Genomic DNA, 19788 nt, shown 5'->3' with positions numbered 1-19788 from the left:
CTCCCCCACCTCCAAAACAGGCCACGCGGTGACACCTTGACCCAGTTGCTCTGCCCTCAACCGAGATGATGCATCTCCGCTCCGCAGGCCTCCCGCAGGCCGCAGACCAGCTGCTCGGGCCCGCTGGGGTGCGGGGGGTGCCGGGGAGGTGCAAACTCCAGCTGAGGCTGCAGAAGTGAGGACAAGCTTGGTGACTGCTCTAGGAAGCACTTCCTAACGGTGGGCTGATCTTTTGTGCCACTTCCCTGAGTGCTTCTGTGTCCAGAATGTCCCACAGGTGTCCAGATATGGGTCCCCTCACGGTGGCCAGAGCTAGTTTGGTTCCCTCAGGCTGTGAGCGGTGTCCTTCCACTTCCCCAGTCAACTAATTTGAATATCACAGATGCCTTGAAAAAAAGTTAAGGCTGTACTGATCAAACAGTGATTTGTAAATTTTTTGGTCAAAAGATCCTTCAGGCTACCCTGACATTTGTGTTAACTTTCCCCTTCCCAGTCGTTTTCCTTTTGCATGTTTCTCTGAACAGTATTTTCGGAATCTGAAGAGTATATATGAGTGAATCTAAAGATCATTTTGGTGAGAATTAATTTCATTATGATAACGAAATCTTTCTATCCAAGAATATTGCACGTATCTCCATTCGTCTAGGTCTCTCACAGTCCTGCGATAAAGTTGTATATTTTTTTCAGTAAGAAAAGTTAATAAAATTAAAAATTCCTTCAGAGAAACAGAAATTAAAATTTCTACCCCCAGAGAAAAGCAAATGCACAAAATCTTTGCCTCCAATTTCAAGGGCCACGCAAACTCATTGAAGTCTTCGCATGGATGACCTAAGAGGTTACAGATTCTACTTTGGGGTCTCTCCTCGACTGTTACCTACAGGTGACAGGTAGAGGGTCAGAATAAAGAGTCTCGAGACACAACTTCAACCTGGGCATTCCATATTATCATCTGTCAATTCTTTATTAAAAAGCCTGAGGGGAGAAAGCAGTAGTCCAAAAGTTGTTCTTTATGAATAGAAAGAAGGGTTCACTAGCACCAGGGCTGCTTCTGAAACATCCCTTGAGATCTTATTCAGCTCTTTCTACAAATGGCAGTAGTAATCACCTAGATAAATCTACCTAATTTGAAGGCCAGACAGGAAATTACTTTTTTTTTTGGAAGAACCAATGGTGGCATTACACTTCTAATCCCCACATGGAAATGATTCAATTTATCTGAGAAATTTATGTGGACAAGTAAGTGCAGCCATTATAGCAAAGTGCTTCCCTCACCAACTCCTGTCTCCTGGCTCCCCTTCTAGTTGGGCGGGGAGAGGACGTGTCCTGACTTATTTTCTTGTGACTGGCTCCCCCCGCTGGTCCTTCCAAGATTTCACCCCGTACCATCTAAACACATCTGTGTGGCATCCTTCCCCAGCATTGCCCTGAGCTCACTACAACACTTCCACCAGTGGAAAATTGATTTTCCTTCAGGGAGAAGAATAACAACGTACAAAATTATAATGTAAAACTAATTTCTTTTCTTTATTGAAAATACATCTACAAAGTAATGCTTCTCAGTCCACACTGGGTGCATGCGTATACAGAGCCTGTGATGGGCTGGAGAGAGGATCGTCCAAGAGGACTTGCTTTCCATAAGAAATGGTTAGTATATAAAAAAAAAAAAGATCACACTGTATAACAGAATTAATTTGACGTGATTAATTTTTGCTCTACTGGTGTCATGAGATGACAGCCACGGATATTAACTTTTGTAATGTATTTCCCAAATAGAGCCTCGGCATTAAACGGTTACTTCACCATAGCCTAACGTTAACTTTTTTTGTACACACGTAACGCTCATGATCTATATAGAAAACATCTCTAATTGTGTATTGGAGAGTGTATGTCTAGATTTTCAATCTGTTAGCATAATTAAGTCCATTCTTCACCATTTTCGGTCAGAAACTCAAGCACAGCTGGTACTGACAGCTCCCACTCCATGTCTTTGAGTGAATACTCCTTAGGGGGTAAAAAAAATTAATCTCCTCTAAACCTGGGAGCTGCCTCGCCTGAAACTAATGCCCCTGCTGGTTTTCTCTTGGAACCACATTGACAGCGTCTCTATACTGATTCATCTTCTACCATTTCTCTCAGGGACACAAACAAAATAAAACTGAACCCAATTCCAGCTAAAGGCTTTCAATGATTTGGGAAGTGGAATTCCAACACAAAGAAATATCTTGTTTCTCTCATCCTAAGAACTTTTGATTATAGTCAAAAACCTTTTCAAATAAGAGACCACCCACCCAGCTCCTGGACCTCTATTGAGAGAGAGAGAGAGAGAGAGAGCTCATTCATTTGACTTCTTCAAAATAGATATGAGAAGTGACCTTGTATTTTGATAAGCAGACTTCCTTGGGGGATGATTTTGAACTGAAGACAAAAAGTATTTCAGGTTAGACAAAATGAACCTCTCCATTTTAAATTCGTCCTTAAAGATGATCTATAATCGTGGTGTTTTAAAAATCCTCTCTATAATGTCAACCATGCTCCACTCTTTCCTATCTGGCTCTTTAGTGTTCTGTAGTAAGACTATGAGCACCCTTGCTAGTTGCTAGTCTTACATTTTACTTTCTAAAAGTCTATGGTCAGTTGAGGAGTGGTGGGAGACATCCTTCCCAGAGCAGTCCCTTCCGTTTGGGAAGGGCAGGAAAGAAGGGAATACTTTCCCCCCGTTTGGGAAGAACTCAGCAGAGTTTCATGAATAATTCCACTCCTGGAATGGCCTCCAGCTTGGTGACTCGCATAACTGACATTGGACACAGGGCCTGGTAAACCATACAGCCATCCCTCCCCTACTTAGAAAAGTTCATTCCCAGTAAGTATCCTTTTTGAAAGTCCCATGTTCCATGGAATGATACTGGCTACAGGATGTTCCAAGGGGGAATAGAGGGCAGGCTCTTCTATGGTGTCACAGGATGGTTGGGCTAGAAGAGACCATAAAGGCATCCAGGGAACTCACCCATTTTACAGATGAGAACACTGAGGCCTAGAAATGAGATTAAGTTGCCTCCGGCCACATGGAAATTTCACTTCATGTGGCTCCTCACAGCTGTGCTAGGTGTGTATTCATAGTGGCCTGCTAGTATTTGTATCAGGACACAAATCAGAAGAGAGACGGGAAAAAAACCCTTCTACTCTTCCATTGATAACTGATTGTAGTTTATCAAGTTGTTTTGATACTAAAACTGAATTGCATTCTGAAGGATTTTTAAATTTTGAAAGTTGATTTAAAAGCATGCTTTAAGCCTACTATTTGTTTGACTCTTTAGCTTATTAAAAAAAAATCACATTTGCAGTTCTGTGTGCCACGTAAACTCGAAAGATCTGATCTGACTCGCAAAATCCCCCCTTGATTTTGGACGATTACTTCCCAATCCTATCAGAGTACAGGAAAAGGGAGGTAAGGGGCTTCCCGGAGAGAATGAGTTGTAACAGCTGGAAACATTTTACAGTGGTTTGCGAACACCTGCTGCTCCAGAAAACCTTTCTGGTGCTAGTCTACATCTTGGTTTCACTGTCAGTGGGTTTCTCAGTCTCGCTTTCCTGGGCAATCAGCTGATAGGGTTTCTTCATTTCATTCTCTTCGATCACGGAATTACCCATCTCGATGTCCCGGTTCTTCAGTTCGTGTCGGGACAAGTGCTCCACGATGCCGGCTCCGAGGGAGTCTCCCAGCACGTTGGTGGTGGTGCGGAGGCGGTCCCTGCGGGTGGGGGTGCGGGTGGGGGTGTGGGGGGCAGAAACACGGGGCTCCTGTGAACATCATGCAATGTCAACTCCTATTTTGAACCGGCTGCTAAATTTTAGAGGCAGCTTTTAAAATTCGGCTGGGTGCAACATCACATAATGGTCACATAATGCTCATAACAGTCGTTACTAAAAGTTCTACGGACACAGAGATGACCACTGTTGGTTACTAGTCCGGGTGCCTACCCACCGTGGGCAATGATCCCTCCCTTTCTCCTTCCATTTAAAATTTCTGTTTGCCTCTCCTTCCTACAATTCACCTTCTTTTATACCAGTAGTTCTCAAAGCGTGATCCAGAGACCCGTGAGATCAAAACTACTTTCATAATAATGCTAAGATGGTATTGGCCCTTTTCATTCTCGTTTTTTCGTGAATGCCTGGGCAGGGTTCTGCAAAGACTACAACACAACACAGAAGATACCAGGACAGATGGGGTGCAGAAGCCACTAGGAGACCCCAGCTGTCTTGTATTAAGCCAGACACTAAGGAGATACCCAAAAATGTAAAATGGCATCACTTTCCCCTAAATTTTTGGTTTGGCAAATGATTTTTATTTTCACAAAAATCTTATTTATGTTAAGATGTGATGAATCTGTTATTGTAACCTCTAATGAATTTAACATTTAAAAAATTTCTGTTTTCCTAATATGATAAATATTGATAGATACAATTCACGTGGATAAATGCTTTTAGGGCCCTCAATAATTTTTAAGTGTAGAGAAATCCTTAGGCTAAAAGCTTTGAGACCCACAGCTTTATACTATAAAAGTGCTTATGGTGGTTGAGTGCTGACTGTGGGACCCAAGAGTGGGCTGTTTGTCATGTATCATTGCACATAATCCTCATGGCACCACCGGGAGGTGGATGGCATTCTCATCTCCATTTTACAGAGGAGGAAACCAGGATGGCTGGGGAACCTGCCCAATGTCACACAGGGCTGGGTCGCAAACACAGATCCGAGTGACTGTGAGACTCATGCTCTCAACTGATTACCCTCCTCCCGCTTACTGTGCCTCGAGCACACCCATCAACTCTTCATCATCCTTCTAGTGAAGGCAACATACAGTTGACTGCAGCACCCTCTGTATCCTTCTAGGCATTCACTTTGGGCATCCTGGGGAAAACTTTTTTGCAAGTGAAAGGGGATTTATGAGAGAAGAGATGTCAGCTAGAGGGGCAAGGGGACCATGGAAGAGGGATGAACCCCTGAAATTAGGGTCTGAGGGTACAGAGGGTACCTCTCTTGGAACTTTCCCCAGAGCCAAAAGTCAATTCTACTTAATGATACTAGTTCTCTTCCCTCTGCATGTCTGCCCTTCTCCCTGCTGGGCTCAGATGGGAACATGTGCACTGCATTACGCCATTGGAATGGGAAGCACAAGGAGGGCCTGAGCCAGCATGTGAGGCCTGTAGCTCTGTTCTGGCCTCTGTGGGGATGTGTTGTGCAATTCAGAAAATGCCTTGCTGACTTATGTTGGCTTTGCAGACAGACAGTTTCCCAATCGCTGAATGGCTTTATGGGGTGAGAAGTGTAGTTGCCAGATGTGCCCCTTTCCCCCCTCCCCCCTGGCTGATAAGGGCCTGAGTGCACTTGGTGTTTTGGGCTTGATTTCTAGATAAGGGCAGGGCTTAGGCGGTGAGGACAATTTAATCACAGGCCACGCTGCCCCTCTTGGTGGAGCCCTTTTGGCAGGTGTGCCAAGCTGGTACCCTGGAATAACAGAGGGGGGGCTTGTGACAGCGAGCCGGAAGGCAGTCCAAGCATACTCACAGGAACCAGTCCACGGCGATAATGAGCGTGATGTCATCGGTGGGCAGGCCCACAGACGTCAGCACAATGACCATGGTGACCAGGCCAGCCTGAGGAATCCCAGCTGCTCCAATACTGGCAGCTGTGGCTGTGATGCTGTTAAAAGGAGTTCCAAAACATAAAACATTTGTACACGTTCCCCCCAGAGAGTATTCCCTGCACACTATGCACGGGGGCGGTGATGTCTGACTGGACAAGTTAACAGAAGAGGCTATGCTTTAGACAAATTTAAATGAGGCTGTAAAAAACCCACTAAGCTAACAATAATATTAACTAATATTTGCCAGGGGCTTATTAGGTGCCATCTGATATACCAAGCATGGCTTATCTCATTTGATCCTCATGATAACCCTTAGGAAATTGGTCCTATTATTATAGCTGTTTTTAAATGAAGAAATTGATGGCTACAGATATTTTTTCACATACGTGAAATTATTTTATAAAGTCTGTATAGTTATATTTATAAATACTGTATAGTTACAATAACAATTTGTTTCCTACAATTCTTCTATGCAAGTAGAAGATTGTAAAGATACTGAACTTGTATGATTAGTGTGGTCAGAAAAAAAAATCAAATTTATTAATTCCAAAGCAAAAGGATTTATGGACAAAGTTCTGTACCACTATAAACATTTTTTATGGAGGTAGTATAGACCCAATTTGTAAGGCACACAACCAGTCTAGGACTGTTAAATACCTATTTGATATAGGCTGATATGAGATTGTGAAAATGTTTTATACATAGTAAAATATTACCTAGATATAAAGTGGAATTAATAAAAGTAGGTCTGTAGAAGAGACTGTTATGGTTCCCTTATATTGTTCCTCTTCTATGGTACTAGAATGTTTATCTGGCTGTCCAGAGTGAAGACCACGTTTCCCAGGCTCCCTTGGAGCTTAGACTAAGTTCTGCCAATGAGATATGGATGAAAGTGATCAAGCACCTTGCAGGCTATGCCCCCCTCTGCTTCCCACTGGCTAAGATTTGAAGGTGGTTATAGGCCATCCTGGACTGCGTGGATGAGGGTAATACTCAGGGATGGTGGAATCAAAGCCTTGGTCCCTTATACCATATAAAACACCTACCAGCCTTGAGGGTTTTGTGGAGCACAGCTGCTCCACATGAGAAACAGAGTCACCTCTTATCATTATTATAATATTTTACTGACTTACATGCAACAGAGCCTTTTTCATAACTCAGAGCTTTTCAACCAGTATGCCAAGGTATGCCCAAGGATAGGTTATGGTGAGCTAAAATGTTGCTCTCCCAGCCCCAGAGATAGACTGTGCGCAGGGCTCCCAGAACCCCCAGGCCAGTCGCATCTGGCTGTGATCAGTTTCATTTTTTTTTTAATCGTAATGAATCCTATAGCTATTATTATTTTCCAATAACTCAAAACATATATATGGAGTCTAAGATAACTTATTTCTAGATAAACATATATGTGTACACACACACACACACACACACAAAGTAGGGGAATTGATGGAGATTAAAAATAGACTAAAGTGACATAAAAACCAAATGCAAGCCATAAATCTGGATTTTATCTTGGTCTAGGGGAAAAAGTTATAAAAGACATTTTTGGGGGGCAACTGGGGGAAATTTGGGTATAGATTAGATATTCTGGAAGTATTTTAAAGATTCTTACTATTGTGGTTATGTAAAAAATGATCCTCATTCTCAGGAGATGCATGCTGGACTAAGTATGTAAAATGTAATGAAGGCCGAGAAAGAAAGAAGCAAAAATGGTAAAATGTTAATAATTGTTGGATCTAGGTAGATATTTGTTGTCATATTATTTCAACTTTCCCATTTGTAAGATAATTTTTATAATAAAAAGTTGTGAAAAAAATCTGATTTATTTTGATATCCAAAATAAATTGTTAATAATAATTAAAACACACACACACACACACACACACACACACATGCAATGAAGAGCAGAGTCTGATCTGGCTTGTGAGGCTTAAATTCTCCCTTACACATGTATTGGTCTGTTGTGCATAAAGGACTTTCAGCAAGCAAAAACAGGATTATAATAGCATATACACATGGATATGTGCTGGCTATCTCCAGAAGAATATAAAAGAAATTATCCAGCAACAGTGGTTGCCTCTGGAGAAGGAAAGTAAAAAATTAGGGGAGGGTATAGAAAGGATAATTACCTTTCACTAGACACCTCAAATAAAATAGTTAAAAAAAATAGTCCACAGAAATAAAATATTCAACCTATTTGTCAACGCGGTCTTTCCTCTATACTGCCTAAAAATTAACCCAAGAGAACACGTTAATCCAGTTTTTCAAGTGTATTTAAATTTTTTAATATTGACAATAAAAGCTAACATTTTATTTTTTTTAAATTTGAAAAGATTTTATTTATTTATTCATGAGAGACACAGAAAGAGAGAGAGAGAGAGGCAGAGACACAGGCAGAGGGAGAAGCAGGCTCCATGCAGGGAGACTGATGTGGGACTCGATAATGGGTCTCCAGGATCATACCCCGGGCCCAAGGCCGATGCTCAACTGCTGAGCCACCCAGGAATCCTAAAAGCTAACATTTTAAAACTGAAGTATAATCTAACAGGTTTTAAAAAGATTTTATTTATTTGACAAAGCACAAGTAGGCAGAGTGGCAGAGAGAAGGAGAGGGAGAAGCAGGCTCCTTGCTAAGTGGAGAGTAAGACGCAGGGCTCTATCCCAGGACCCTGGGATCATGACCTGAGCCAAAGGCAGACATTTTACCAAATGAGCCACCCAGGCACCCCTAATCTAACATTTTTAAAAAAGAGATATCCATACTATGTATTCTGTAGATTTTATTTTATTTTTTTAAATTTTTATTTATTTATTTATTTACTTATGATAGTCACAGAGAGAGAGAGAGAGGCAGAGACACAGGCAGAGGGAGAAGCAGGCTCCATGCACCGGGAGCCCGATATGGGATTCGATCCTGGGTCTCCAGGATTGCGTCCTGGGCCAAAGGCAGGCGCCAAACCGCTGCACCACCCAGGGATCCCCTATTCTGTAGATTTTAAAAGGAAAGAGCTAAATGTTTTTTGATGGTATATTGATAAATAAGTCAATCCACTGACAAGCAGTATGTATGGCATGATTCCATTAATTACAAAAAAAAGTGTGTGTACTTCCTAGGGACAGGAAAAGATCTTTATACCCCAAACAGTAACAGTGGTGACCTATAGAAAGATGGGGGATGATGGTGGCAGGGAAGTTACATTTTTTACCTTCTACATTTCCATATTATTAGAATTTTATTATTAATAAATGCATACATCTGTAATTTTAAAAAAATGAATAAAAATATCTAAATATAAAGAATAAAGCTACCGCCACAAACCCCAACCTCCTGCTTATGGTTGATCCCCCTTCCCACCAGTTTCTTCAGCCACTCCTTGATCACCGACTCATCATTTAAAGGCATTCTTAAGAAACTGTTGTGCAGAATTTTCTTCATACCTGATTGTAATAATCTGTCCAAAGTTCAGTTCAAAATTGTTAACTTGAGCGATGAAAATGGCAGCCAAAGCCTCATAGAGTGCGGTCCCATCCATGTTAATGGTGGCACCCACTGGGAGCACGAATCTGGTGACACGTTTGTCCACGCCATTGTTCTCTTCCAAGCACTTGAATGTGATGGGTAGGGTAGCAGAACTGACAATGTTAAAAAAAAAAAAAAAGTGTGTCAGCTGACCATCCAGATCCTTTAGAACATGACTCTGTCTTTGGTATTTTGGACAGAGTTCCTTCCTCTCCTTTGTCCTAATTTAAAGAGAACTAAGTGAGCACTTGTATAAAAAGGGGAACAGGGCTAGAACAGCGTGGGTCCCGTCACTGGGTTATTTGGTAGCTCTCCCGCTGCTGGGTTGTTCTGTGAGGCATCACTTGTGATTATCCCCCTATCTCCACAGCCTGTGCTGAGTGACTCTGTCATCTTTCCCTCAGGCACAGGTCAACTGGAAGAGAAAGATGACGGTGGGAAGGAAAGGAACAGCTGATTTCCACTTGTCTCCCAAGAGGGTCTATAGCCAACCATTCCTTGAATCCCAACGAGGTCTAATTAGCACCTGAGTGAGAATGCCAATTCACATGCCTGGAAGTTTAAAACCCAGGACCACCCCCCACCCTCACCACCCATACCAAGACTCTGGATCAGTTAAGTTCGAGATACATTTTCTGATAGGAGTAAGCCACATATATGTACATACGTACCTGGAGGAGGTTCCGAGAGCTGTGATGAGTGCTTGCAGCAACCCTCCGATAAAAACCCAAGGGTTTTTCCGTGTTACCAAGAAGTAGAGGAGGGGCAGGACAATGACCGCGTGAATGAGCAGGCCGACAATGACTGTCACTGTGTACATGGCAAGCTGCCCCCCAATCACTCCCATGTCTTCCATCTCAACAATTTTCCCTGCAATCAGGAAGAGGATGCCCAGAGGGGCGTACCTATGTAGAAGCAACACATGCACAGTTGGAAGTCTGATTGCCAATGAGCTACTCCACAGAAACTATCAAGTGACAAGAAAACATGACAAGAGAGTTGATTTCCAAACTTTCTGTGTCCAGGATACCATTAGAACTTGCAGAACGGTCAAGTTTTTTTTTTTTTTTTTTTTTTAAATATAAAGAACACACAATAAGGCTTTCCTCTCAGAATTTCTCTAGGTCACATTTTTTTTCCTCCTGAACCTATGAAAAAAAGACAGGTACAGAGATTTTTTTTTTACCCACCTCTTTTTTTTAGGTCACCCTCCTTTCACCCCACTTGGGTCACTTCTGTGGTCCTCAGATGCCACCCAACTCCCCCTGCCTTTTGTTCTCCTTCTAAGGACTCTGAACAGCTGGAATCCAATGAATAATATCCAGAGTTTTGGGAGCATCTCCCACGTCAGGGCCTACTTTCCAAGTTAAAGCAAGATGCACACAATGCCATTTCAGTGTTTTAGATTTCCAGTCATCTCTCTTAACCAAAGTCCATTTTTATTATTGTTTCCTACATTATGCACCACTTACAGTATTACTTAAGTATTAGTCTTCAAATCAACTCTTAAATAAATGAGACTGTCTCATTTAATAAATAATTTTATTCATTTATTAATAATAAATAATATTTACCCTGAGAATAAATTTTATGTTACAGTGCAAATGGAAAACTAGTATCATTTGCCATAGACTAAAGTCAACCAAATAATAAATTCAAAGCTATTAAAATTTAGTAATGTGCAGGTATGTACTACCACAATCAGGTTATAGGTGCTCTAATTAAGTAATTATCACTCACAGGCTGCTGCTGACATTTGTGATCTTCCCCCTGCAGGCTGGCAAGAATGAACAACTGAGACACAAAATAACTCATACGTATAACAACTTTGTTGCATAAAGGTCCCTCTGCCCCATTTTCAACTCTTTGTCTGATGGGATCAGTAAACTACAACCAAACTCACGTTCCTAAAAACAGAGGGGCCAATCGCCCTCAGGAAGGGTCTGCTGGGAACTGTGCAGGTCTTATTTCAAGTTGAAAAATACAATGGTTCTTTTAAAAGTCCTTTCAAACACAGGCCAGGAAATTATAAAAGTACCTGTTTTCAGAAAAGTAATAACTCAATGTTGAATGTGCAGGCGAATGTACAGTTTGAAAGCTACATGTGAGGTTCATTCAGCAGCCTTGAATGGGCTTCTTTCATAAAAGGGGTGAAAGGTGGAGGCATTTTAATAATATGAAGATAAATGTCCACTTTCAGCTCTGCCAGGATTTCAAAGGAGAGGCCCCAGGACTTCAACCCAGGGTTCCTGTGGAGACCACATTCTGATCAGTCTTCAAGCCCAAGTTCATATCCATCTCGTACAAGCTCCTGAAAAATGGATTTCTCTGGACTTTGGTGGCAATAAAGACAAAGGACATTTTAAATCACGTTGGGGGGTGCTTTTCTTAGAAATGGATGCCTTCCTCCCTCCAGGGCCAAGAAGGAGTCTGGGTTAGAAATAAAGGATAAAGGGAAAGTAACCCCCACATGAGGCCTAAACCAATCAAAGGGTTCTCTCCCAGCTGGTGAGAATTTACTTTCCACGGTCAATCAATGTTCTTCTGCAGATTTAATCTTTTCCTTTGTGTCCTACTCTCAACTTTATTTCAGGGAAGTTTTGTTATAAACTGTGGATTGGCATTCTTTAACACTTCCCACGAGTCCTTCAGGCAGGCAGCAGGACTGCCATTTTACATTTCTTTCCTAGCGGACGAGAGGAGATCTCACTTCTTCTGATGGTCAAGGGGCCTCTACATTTGCTTTTCCCTCTACTGAGAATTCTCTTCTCTTGGCACTGTGTGTTGCTAGTTTCTCCTGGTCACTCAGATCTTAGCAAAAAAAAGTCACCTCCTCAGAGGCCTTTGTGCATCATTCTGGGCAAATTTTGCATTTCCTTAATAGTCACTTTTTATCACATCACATAAAATAAAATCTGCTGCTGTCTTTATTCCTTCACAATACTTGTTACTAAGGCATTTGGTTGATTTGTTTATTTTCTATGTCCCCTTAAAAGAATATAAGTTCTAGGATATCCTTGTCTGTTTTCTTCACTGCTACGTCCAGAGTGTGTGCCATTGTGTGCTCCATATACAGTTGGCACCTAATAAATAGATATTGAATGAGTAACTAAATAGTTATAAAGTGAAGGACTAAGGAATGGGATCCCACCAGCACTGGAGTAAAGAAGTGGACACGTTTCAAAAACAAGGAGGAAAATTATTGAGAGTGGCTTGCAGATGGGTTCAAGGCCACTACAGGCCCAGAAAATCATTGATTTTCTTGCGCTTACCCAAGTGGGATGGTTGCAATTGGCCATCCTGCCTGGTGGCGTCTCCCTCAGTACAGAACACATGTAGATGGCAATAAGCATCTGTATACAGCATATATAGCACATAGAAATACGTACCACATTATCACTGCTACCAATCTCATGATGGCTTCATTAAGAGAATCAAAGAATTCTCTCAAGGCTTGCCCTTGCTCTTTCATGTTTCCAATCACAAGTCCAAAGCACATGGAGAAGACAACTAGTCCCAGGGCATTGACCCCATTCACAGACCCTGGAACTGGGATCAACTCCTCCGTGATCCTTGTAAGAGTCTCCATGGCTTCCGACACGTTGTTTATCACGGCAGCCATGAGCGTCTCATTGGACTGGATGGGCACTTTAAAGCTTCTCTTCTCATAGTTGGTTTTAAACTTAAAAAGAAAAGGCACAACAAGGATTAAAGGTGATTTTTGTTTTCTTCTACTTTTCTATTGTCCAAATTTTCTATAATTACATACATTACCTTGTACTCAGAGGATAGTATTATAGAAGGTATCTATCATCTATCTATCTAATCTGTGACAAACCTCTACTACTTCTTCAGCAGGGACACACATACATTTAAATACAAAACAAATCATAACAAGAAAGAGGTATGTGGTTGAAGGTGCTGAACTAAACGTACACATGTGCTTTTGCTTTCTTCTAAAACCCTAATAAAATGGTTATAATGGGCTTTTAAAAAAGTGTAAATCTAAATATTCACAACAGTCCCTTTACTTTCTATAGGATCATGCTATAGGATCATGGACAAATCACCAAACATCATTTTGGTCTTATTTACGTTGGTGAAGCAGAAATGGCCACAGTGGTTCTACCTCACAGGGCTGTTGTAGTGACCAAATTAAGCAGAATATATGAGAATATCTTATAAATTTTAAAGTAAATTTTAAAAATTGTAAAGTACACTAAGGTTGGCTAATGGTGCTCAGTAACAAAGGCCTGTGGAGACTAGACTTAGCTGGAGATTTCAGTGAATACTAAAAATTTAAAAATCCCCTATGCACCCCTATGTTTATAGCAGCATTATTTACAATAACCAAATTATGGAAGCAGCCCAAGTGTCCATCAATAGAAGATGTGGTATATTATACAACGGAATATTATTCAGTCATAAAAAGAATGAAATCTTGCCATTTGCAATGACATGAATGGATCTAAAGAGTACAATGCTAGGTGAAAAAAGTCAGGCAGAGAAAGATACCATATGATTTTACTTATGTGAAATTTAAGAAACACAACAAAGGAAAAGGAGAAAGAGAGAGAGATTAATCAAGAAATAGACTCTTAGTTATAGAGAACAAACAGTTGGACCAGAGGAGGGGTGGGGGGATGGGAGGTGGGTGGTCAATAGATGATGGGGATTAAACAGCACACTTATGATGAGCACTGAATAACACATAGAACTGTTGTGTCACTATATGGTATACCTGAAATTAATATAACACTGTATATTAACTATACTGGAATTAAAACAAAAAACTTAATTATATTTACAAAAAATTTAAAAATCCCCAAACAATAGTTTTAAGGCATTTCTGATAGTATTCTTTTTTTTTTTTTGTATCACTTCTTAAAAATAGATGCCTGATTAATAGTTGAGGATGACAAGCCAATTCTCAAGTCAATAAAGGAATTTCTCTTCTTATTCAAGGTAGGGTCTTTTCCCAACAACTTCTGTATAGATGTCCCAGACAGAAGATGCCGTGTATATGACTGTGACCATATAAAACAATTAAGCCCATCCATCTATGATTTTATTTTTTAATTTTATTTATTTATGATAGGCACACAGTGAGAGAGAGAGAGAGAGGCAGAGACATGGGCAGAGGGAGAAGCAGGCTCCATGCACCGGAAGCCTGACGTGGGATTCGATCCCGAGTCTCCAGGATCACGCCCTGGGCCAAAGGCAGGCGCCAAACCGCTGCGCCACCCAGGGATCCCCCATCTATGATATTAATGAGAGCAGAATTCCTGGCCTTTATGTTGAGAGTGGTAAAGGATCAGAGAGTAACAATATACGGATATTGACCAGACCTACAGTCTAGGGGAAGAAAGCACAGCTGTACACGAAGTGCTGGGCCATTTCTCGACCAAGAGCAAATGGGAGACTTTTTTGTCTGATGGAAAACCACTAGTTTCAAATATAGCCAACTGTCAGTAATGTGGACACATCCCTGAAGAATCATTGATACCGTTGGTAGTTCTAAGTAACAAAGAAATTGGCCCGTTTTGGTCTCCTGTTCCAATCAATTCTCAAATCTCTATTTCATTGGGATGCTTATGCATTTTATGGATTATCTAGGGTAGATTTCCAATCCTGATTAGCCTTTCCTATGGCTTCAACTCTTTCCCCTTGGACACAGTTTATAGCCTACAGAAATTGAAACCTCATTTGCATTCTGGTAAGACAAATAGATCTGGGAAGATACATTTGCTTCCCTTTCAAAATCCTGTAAATGCAATCCAAAACCAAATACAATAAATCTGCTCGAGTCAGCACTTCTCCCAGTGCTGCTAGAAATCAGCATTTTTGATGTTGCCCAGTGCCAGCTGACTAACTGGAATAGTCAGCCCCATGGTGCTGGGGTTGGCTGGTTGGATTGAAAGGGGTTTATTATTTATGGTTATTGCTGGTTTTGAATAAAGAAAGTTCGATTTTGGCTTCTTAGACTTTTTTTTTAAAGAAGGGATTCTGTTTGAATTTTGTAGTGTGTGCATGCATTAGCTATTAAAAATAGTCAATAAAAATTTTAAAAAGAGAGGAGGGAAACCAAAGGGCGACTTGTATGTGTAAAACTTAGTCCTCCACAGGGTTGGGGTTTTATTTTGTTTGTTTTACAGATTCTAAGCAGAAGGGTTAGGGATTTATAACTAGGATGAAGTGACACCATTATTTAACCTAGAATGTCTGTTTCCTTTTAATCTTTTGGGCAACAAAGCTTTTTTATTCAGATGAAGTTAGAATGAACTTTACCCCCTAACCGTAAAGTATATTTGTACCCATAACAGAGAGCCAAGAATTGCCTGGATGTAGGCTCAAAGAAACCGGAGATCACTATGGCCTCTAGGCGGGTGTCTCATCCCTCTCCAGGAAGCAGAGAGCAGAAAGAAGATACAATTTGGAGTCAACACAATGGATCTGAATTCTGGATCTACCATTTATTACTCATGAAATCTTGTGCCTATTAAATATTCCTTCTGAATTATAATATATGAGTTGCCTCATCAATGAAATAAAGACAATGGGGCACCTGGGTCACTCAGTCAGTTGAGTGTCTGCCTTCAGCTCAGATCATGATCCTGGAGTCCTGGGATCAAGGATCAAGTCCTGTGTCCAGCTCCCTGTTCAGTGGGAAGTCTGCTCCTATCTCTCTGTCTGCTGCCCCTCAGCTTATGCTCTCTCTCACTCACTCTCTCTCAAATAAATAAATAAATAAATAAATAAATAAATAAAATCTTAAAAAAAAAAAAAAAGAAATGAAGACAATTATACCCATCCCATTCATGTGAGGACCAGATATAACATTAGTGTTTGGCATATAGTAGGCATTTAAGAAATGATGATGCCATTTCTGATATGGTTCATCCTTTAGAATCCACAAGGCTCTTAGTAGACTTTTCAAAACCAATCCATTGATTTTTTTAAATTAAACCCAGAAACTTGAATCCTCTCCCTAATCTTTAAAACAAGTTGTAAATGTGTCTTATACTGGAGTTTGTTTGCTTGGTGGGTTCTTGTGTGTGGAATGTGGGGGCACAGAGAGGGAGGGAGTGTCCTGATTGGCCTTCTTAATTATTAACAGAGACTCAAGGAGCTATTTGTATGCAAGACTTACATAGTATCTGGCAACTAATAAGCCTTTAATATAAGGTAAGACCTCCCCACCCGCTGCAAATTCTCCAGAAAACCCTAGTGCTTTCCATCTGGTTGGCAAAAGAGTGTTTTCTATTGCAGAGAAATGGAAAAAAAAATAGAATAAACAAGAGGGTCCCACTCTGTTTGGTATGCCAAAGAGGAATTTCAAAAATGCATTAGTGGCTATAGAGTGTTTACCTGTTTAAAGCAAGCTTCCACCAGATTTGGAGGGAACATATTCCTGCAAAGAAAATAATGGTCACTTGAAAAGTTTCTCAAATAATAAATTTGCTTCTTAAATACTTTTTCATTGTGTCTAAGGTAAAGATTGTATTGAACTAAGTGGCAAATGGATAAAAAGATTTTGGTAGATTTTACAACTTGAAATGGGACATATGGTCATCCTTCTGTGGGGCCCACGTAGTTCATATTTTTTCAGAGAAGTCTGTCCTTCTGTCAGACAGTGGGATTAAAAAATTTGTCAGTATATCATCAAATCCTGATCCTAGGAATAACCAAAGTGAGAATGGAAACACCTTTGGTTATAAACATTCTGGTTAACTGAGGCATTATTTAATAGTGGCCAGTTTGATATTGTTCCATGTCTAGGGACCAAATGTTTTGAATCAAATGTCAAGGTCAGACTGTGGAATTTTGTTCTCCACAAAATCTTCCCAAAGGCCACATGGGGGATGAGATATTGACTTGGAATTGCTGGAGATTTTGAGCCTCTTTGGTGACCAATGGGGAAATGTCCCACAAAATTTAAACTTGTGGTCCATGTGGCAAGGTTTGTCACTCTCTCAGAGCAGTGTTTGAGTTCATGACAGGGTTCAAGGGGCCACAATCTAGCTGAGGAGTCTCTAAACAGCTGTGTGAACTTGGCCAAGTCACTATACCCATTTAGGTCTTTGCTGATTTATCTCTTGAAAAGATTGGTAATAAACTATCCAGCAGTTGTGTGCTATCCAAGTCATATTTTTAAGTCATCAACTCTTGCCTGTCCCTTTCTTCTTACTGCCTAGACCATCCTGTTTCCTTTTCCTTCCTATCTATGCTCTATGGGTCTGTTTCCATAAATCCTGATAGAAATGTGAGTTCAGGAGATTACAGGAAAAATGCTCAAGCCAACTGACTGGTAGGGATAGGCTACTCATACACCTACCACTAGAGCAAGGAGAGGCAGAAATACATAGCACTCTGATGGATCAACTGGACTTAGAATGACAAGATCCCGATTCTTCAAGCAAAAAGTAGAAATTATACAGAAAGAGAATTTAATAAGATACTCCTAACCTAACCTAGCTGATGGTAAAGTTCATGAAAAAATGGTGAAAAGCCTTAATTAATTTTATGAACTAAATAAAATCATAGCTATTGGGGGACAACTTGATATGAAATAATGTTATAGGGTGGCTTCTTACCGTCAGGTAATTGTGATTAACTCCTTAAAAAGGGTTTTCAAGAAGAGGCTCTACAGGGCTGGGTTGTGCTTATTCTATACAGATGAGACAAAGTCATTCATGGTAGAAACAGAAGTGCTGCTGAAGACAGCCTTTTTCCTCAAATCTCTCTTTAATCTACTTGCCACAGACCCGTCCCTTGAGATGGCATGTGAAATCAAGTCCCAAGGGGTAGTTTCTTTCAGATGATCAATGGGGGAACATCTAGAGTAGGCATCTAGGATTGGCAAACCAGTCACTTTGTAAGGAAATTGTATAGAAGGGAGGGAAGGACTTGGTTTTGGGAGGACAGGCTGGGAAGGCTACATGGTGGAGGAATGCTGAGCAGGTGAGAAATCTAGAGGCCTGTGTGCTGGGATATATTCCATTTGCCCTTCTAGATGCACTCTCTAGCCTGCTCTGTGCACTGGGAGGCTGACCCCTTAGGTTGTAGCATGTGGGCTTTCTTGCCTTCTGGCTTCCTTTTCGGGTTTGTCCAGTGGGATGTATTAGCAGATCACAGGGTAGCAAGAGAGAGAGAGAAGTGGTTGTATGTATTCTTCACCTCTCTCTTTGACAGGGTGGACACCCACTCTCTCCATCTAAATTAGAGCTGTTGCTGTTATCATATGGCTCTATCCCAAGACCACAGCTCTTCCTGCATTCCTTCCTTTGCCCCTCAGAACTGGGGATGACAACAAAACAGCTTCCTATGCTGGTGGTGCCTCACCATCCCTTGTAGGTTCCCTTAACCCTGCCTGTACCTTTACAAACCCTTTTTACTGATCCTTTGGAATACGCGATACGCTTCCTGCCAGGAACTGATGCAAAGGTAGGTGTGAAGAGAGAGCAAGCAGGAAGGTGCCAGGATCAAACCTTGGTTTACTTCATGGTTCCGTGTGAGATGACTCTACAGTCAAGTCTGTTTCAAGAATTGGAAAAAACTCATTTGCCATCAGTGTATGGTTTATACCCAAAACAATGCTAAAGAAGCCATCCTTTAATCTTTTACTGCTGGTTTGCCAAATCCTTTCTTCATAAAGAATATAAAAGGAAAACCTTAGGACAGGAATGACCAGATGATCTTTAAAGTCCTTTCTGGACAGAAATTGTGTATAACAGATGATGATACAGATGACAGGTTTTAAATTAGAAGAGTCCAATCAACAGGCTATAGTTGAATAAAAACTAGCTTTAAACAGCAAGACTTGAGAACAGTAGGATAAGACTTATTAATATTCCAAGGTAAGCTGCATAGCTGAGAGAACTGAGTGGGTCAGATTCTGAATCCTAAAAGCAAGGCACTCAAAATCTATATCCTCTCTTTGCTCTTCTCACCTCTTTCCCAGTAGATCAGAAAATAAAACCTTTAATTTCTGCTAGAAAAAGTAAAGATGAGACCTTCGTTTCAAGCCCAGTGAGGCTGGTTCAGTTAGACACCTGTTCTGCAGTTTAATGAGCTCCCCAAAAAGAGGGGCTGAGTGGTCAACATATACCCAAAGGGATGGGCTTTCAAGGACATACCTGATCAAGTCCAGGAAGGCGTCTGCAGCTGTCACTTGTACAATTTTGCCTTCTCTGTGCATGTTTTCCTTTGTGCCCTTCCCGGGATGGATGATGATGACAATGATTATGCCAATCACCACGGCAATGATGGTCGTAGTCATGTAATAGACTACCGCTCGCATTCCCATCTTCCCTGACGCCTTACTATCTAGGGCCGCCATCCCTGGTGAAGGCAAACAGAAGGAAATTTTCAGGAAGTCAGTCCAAGGAATTCTCCAGAGAAAGGTAAAGGGAAAGTAATTCCTTCTACAGCCCCCTACCCTCATTCCACCCAGCAATGGGATTTTACACAAGTTACGAGAACTTGGCATCAGATTTCATCAGGGCATCATAAGAGGTGAAGGGAAAAAGCCAAAGAATGGCTAGTCAACAGCCATGTCAGCAAACACCTGATCACTTGTTTCCTGCCTCGAGAGTTGAGTTCACGGCTCTCTAATGATTTGAAAGG

At 41.1% G+C, this 19788-nt stretch overlaps 1 protein-coding gene across 2 annotated transcripts in view; it reads right to left on the bottom strand.

Annotated features, from left to right (window-relative positions):
• Nucleotides 1-1500: 1500 nt before the first annotated feature.
• SLC1A3 (solute carrier family 1 member 3) overlaps nt 1501-19788 on the bottom strand; it is a 79026-nt gene continuing 60738 nt past the window's right edge. For both annotated transcript variants that reach the window (XM_041747990.1, XM_041747991.1), the window contains 7 exons: nt 19299-19503; nt 16531-16573; nt 12552-12844; nt 9834-10067; nt 9081-9275; nt 5564-5698; nt 1501-3748 (listed from right to left, as the gene is read on the bottom strand). In XM_041747990.1, coding sequence (XP_041603924.1) covers nt 3544-3748; nt 5564-5698; nt 9081-9275; nt 9834-10067; nt 12552-12844; nt 16531-16573; nt 19299-19503 — 1310 coding nt within the window. In that variant the 3' untranslated portion in view covers nt 1501-3543. The remainder of the gene's footprint in view (nt 3749-5563; nt 5699-9080; nt 9276-9833; nt 10068-12551; nt 12845-16530; nt 16574-19298; nt 19504-19788) is intronic.

Source organism: Vulpes lagopus, chromosome 3, assembly GCF_018345385.1.
Source record: "Vulpes lagopus strain Blue_001 chromosome 3, ASM1834538v1, whole genome shotgun sequence".
NCBI lineage: Eukaryota > Metazoa > Chordata > Mammalia > Carnivora > Canidae > Vulpes > Vulpes lagopus.
Note: the sequence above shows the minus strand (reverse complement) of the source record. Positions and strands in the feature narration are given on the sequence as shown.